At 68.2% G+C, this 1,327-nt stretch overlaps 1 protein-coding gene across 1 annotated transcript in view; it reads right to left on the bottom strand.

Annotated features, from left to right (window-relative positions):
* NECTIN4 (nectin cell adhesion molecule 4) overlaps positions 1–1,327 on the bottom strand; it is a 6,506-nt gene that overhangs the window by 3,575 nt on the left and 1,604 nt on the right. Inside the window, exons 2-3 of the mRNA XM_009281246.1 lie at positions 548–662; positions 361–373 (exon numbers count right to left, since the gene is read on the bottom strand). Coding sequence (XP_009279521.1) covers positions 361–373; positions 548–662 — 128 coding nt within the window. The remainder of the gene's footprint in view (positions 1–360; positions 374–547; positions 663–1,327) is intronic.

Here is a 1,327-nt window from a genome sequence, read left to right as displayed (position 1 = left end):
GCACAGGCTGGGGCGGGGGGGTGGGGGGTGGGACGGGCACGGCAGGGACGTGGGCACGGGGGGACACACACACGGCAGCGGACACTGGCACAGGGGACACGGCACAGGTGGGGGGACGTGGCAGGGACATGGGCACAGGCAGGGAACACAGCAGGGACACGGGTGGGGGGACACGGCAGGGACACGGGACGTGGCTAGGACACGGGCACAGGCAGGGAGGGCATGGGGACGGACACCGGCATGGGCAGGGAGGATGCGGCCGGGGACGGACGTGGCAGGGACACGGGCGCAGGCAGGGCACAGAGCTGAGGCATGGGACATGGCAGGGACACAGGCAGGGGACACAGTAGGGACACGAACGTGCTCTGGACACCTAGCAGGGACACAGACGTGCACAGGGGACACAGCAGGGACACGGACACAGGCAAGGGGACACCGCGGCAGGGACAGGGAGGCATGCAGGGATGTGGCAGGGCCACCAACGCACGCGCGGGGCGGGGACAGCAGGGCCGGGGCCAGGCGCGGGGGCCGGGGCCAGTGTCCTCACCGCGTCCAGTTGTAGGTGGGCGGGGGGTTGCCGTCCCCCAGGCAGGTCAGCGTGGCCCCCTCCATGCCCTCCTGCCACTCCTCCGTGTGCCCCAGCACCGAGGCGTCCGACAGGTCTGGGGACAAGGGCACAGTGAGGGGACGAGCAGGGACGGTCCCCATGTCCCCATGGTCCTGCTGTGCTCCCCACGTCCCCAGCGTGCCCCCCGTGCCTTTCATCTCCCCAGCGTCCTCCACGTCCCCAAAGTCCTCCATGCCAATGTCCCCAATGCCCTCCATGTCCCCCACGTGCCCCAGTCCCCATGTCCTTCATGTCCCCAACACCCTCCACCTCCCCAATGCCCCCACATCCCTCAATGCCCTCCATGTCCCCAATGCCCCCCATGCCCTCCGTGCCCCTCAGTGCTCTCCATGCCCCCAATGCCTCCCATGTCCACAACATCCTCCACGTCCCTCAGCGTCCCCCATGCCCTCCATGCCTTCCACGTCCCTCAATGCTCCCCATGTCCCTCAACGCCCCCAGTGACCCCCACGGCCTCCACATCCCTCAATGCCCCTCATGCTCTCCACGTCCCCAATGTTCCCCATGTCCTTCAATCCCCCCCATGTCACCCATGTCCCCAGTGCCCCCCATGCCCCTCACGTCCCTCAATGCCTCCCATGCCCCCCACATCCCTCAATGCCTCCCATGCCCCCATGTCTTCCATGTCCCTCAATGCCTTCCATGCCCCCATGCCCCCCACGTCCCCCAATGCCTCCCATGCCCCCCACGTCCCTCAAT

Source organism: Aptenodytes forsteri, unplaced genomic scaffold, assembly GCF_000699145.1.
Source record: "Aptenodytes forsteri isolate BGI_AS27 unplaced genomic scaffold, ASM69914v1 Scaffold276, whole genome shotgun sequence".
Taxonomy (NCBI): domain Eukaryota; kingdom Metazoa; phylum Chordata; class Aves; order Sphenisciformes; family Spheniscidae; genus Aptenodytes; species Aptenodytes forsteri.
This window is presented reverse-complemented; position numbering and strand designations above follow the sequence as displayed.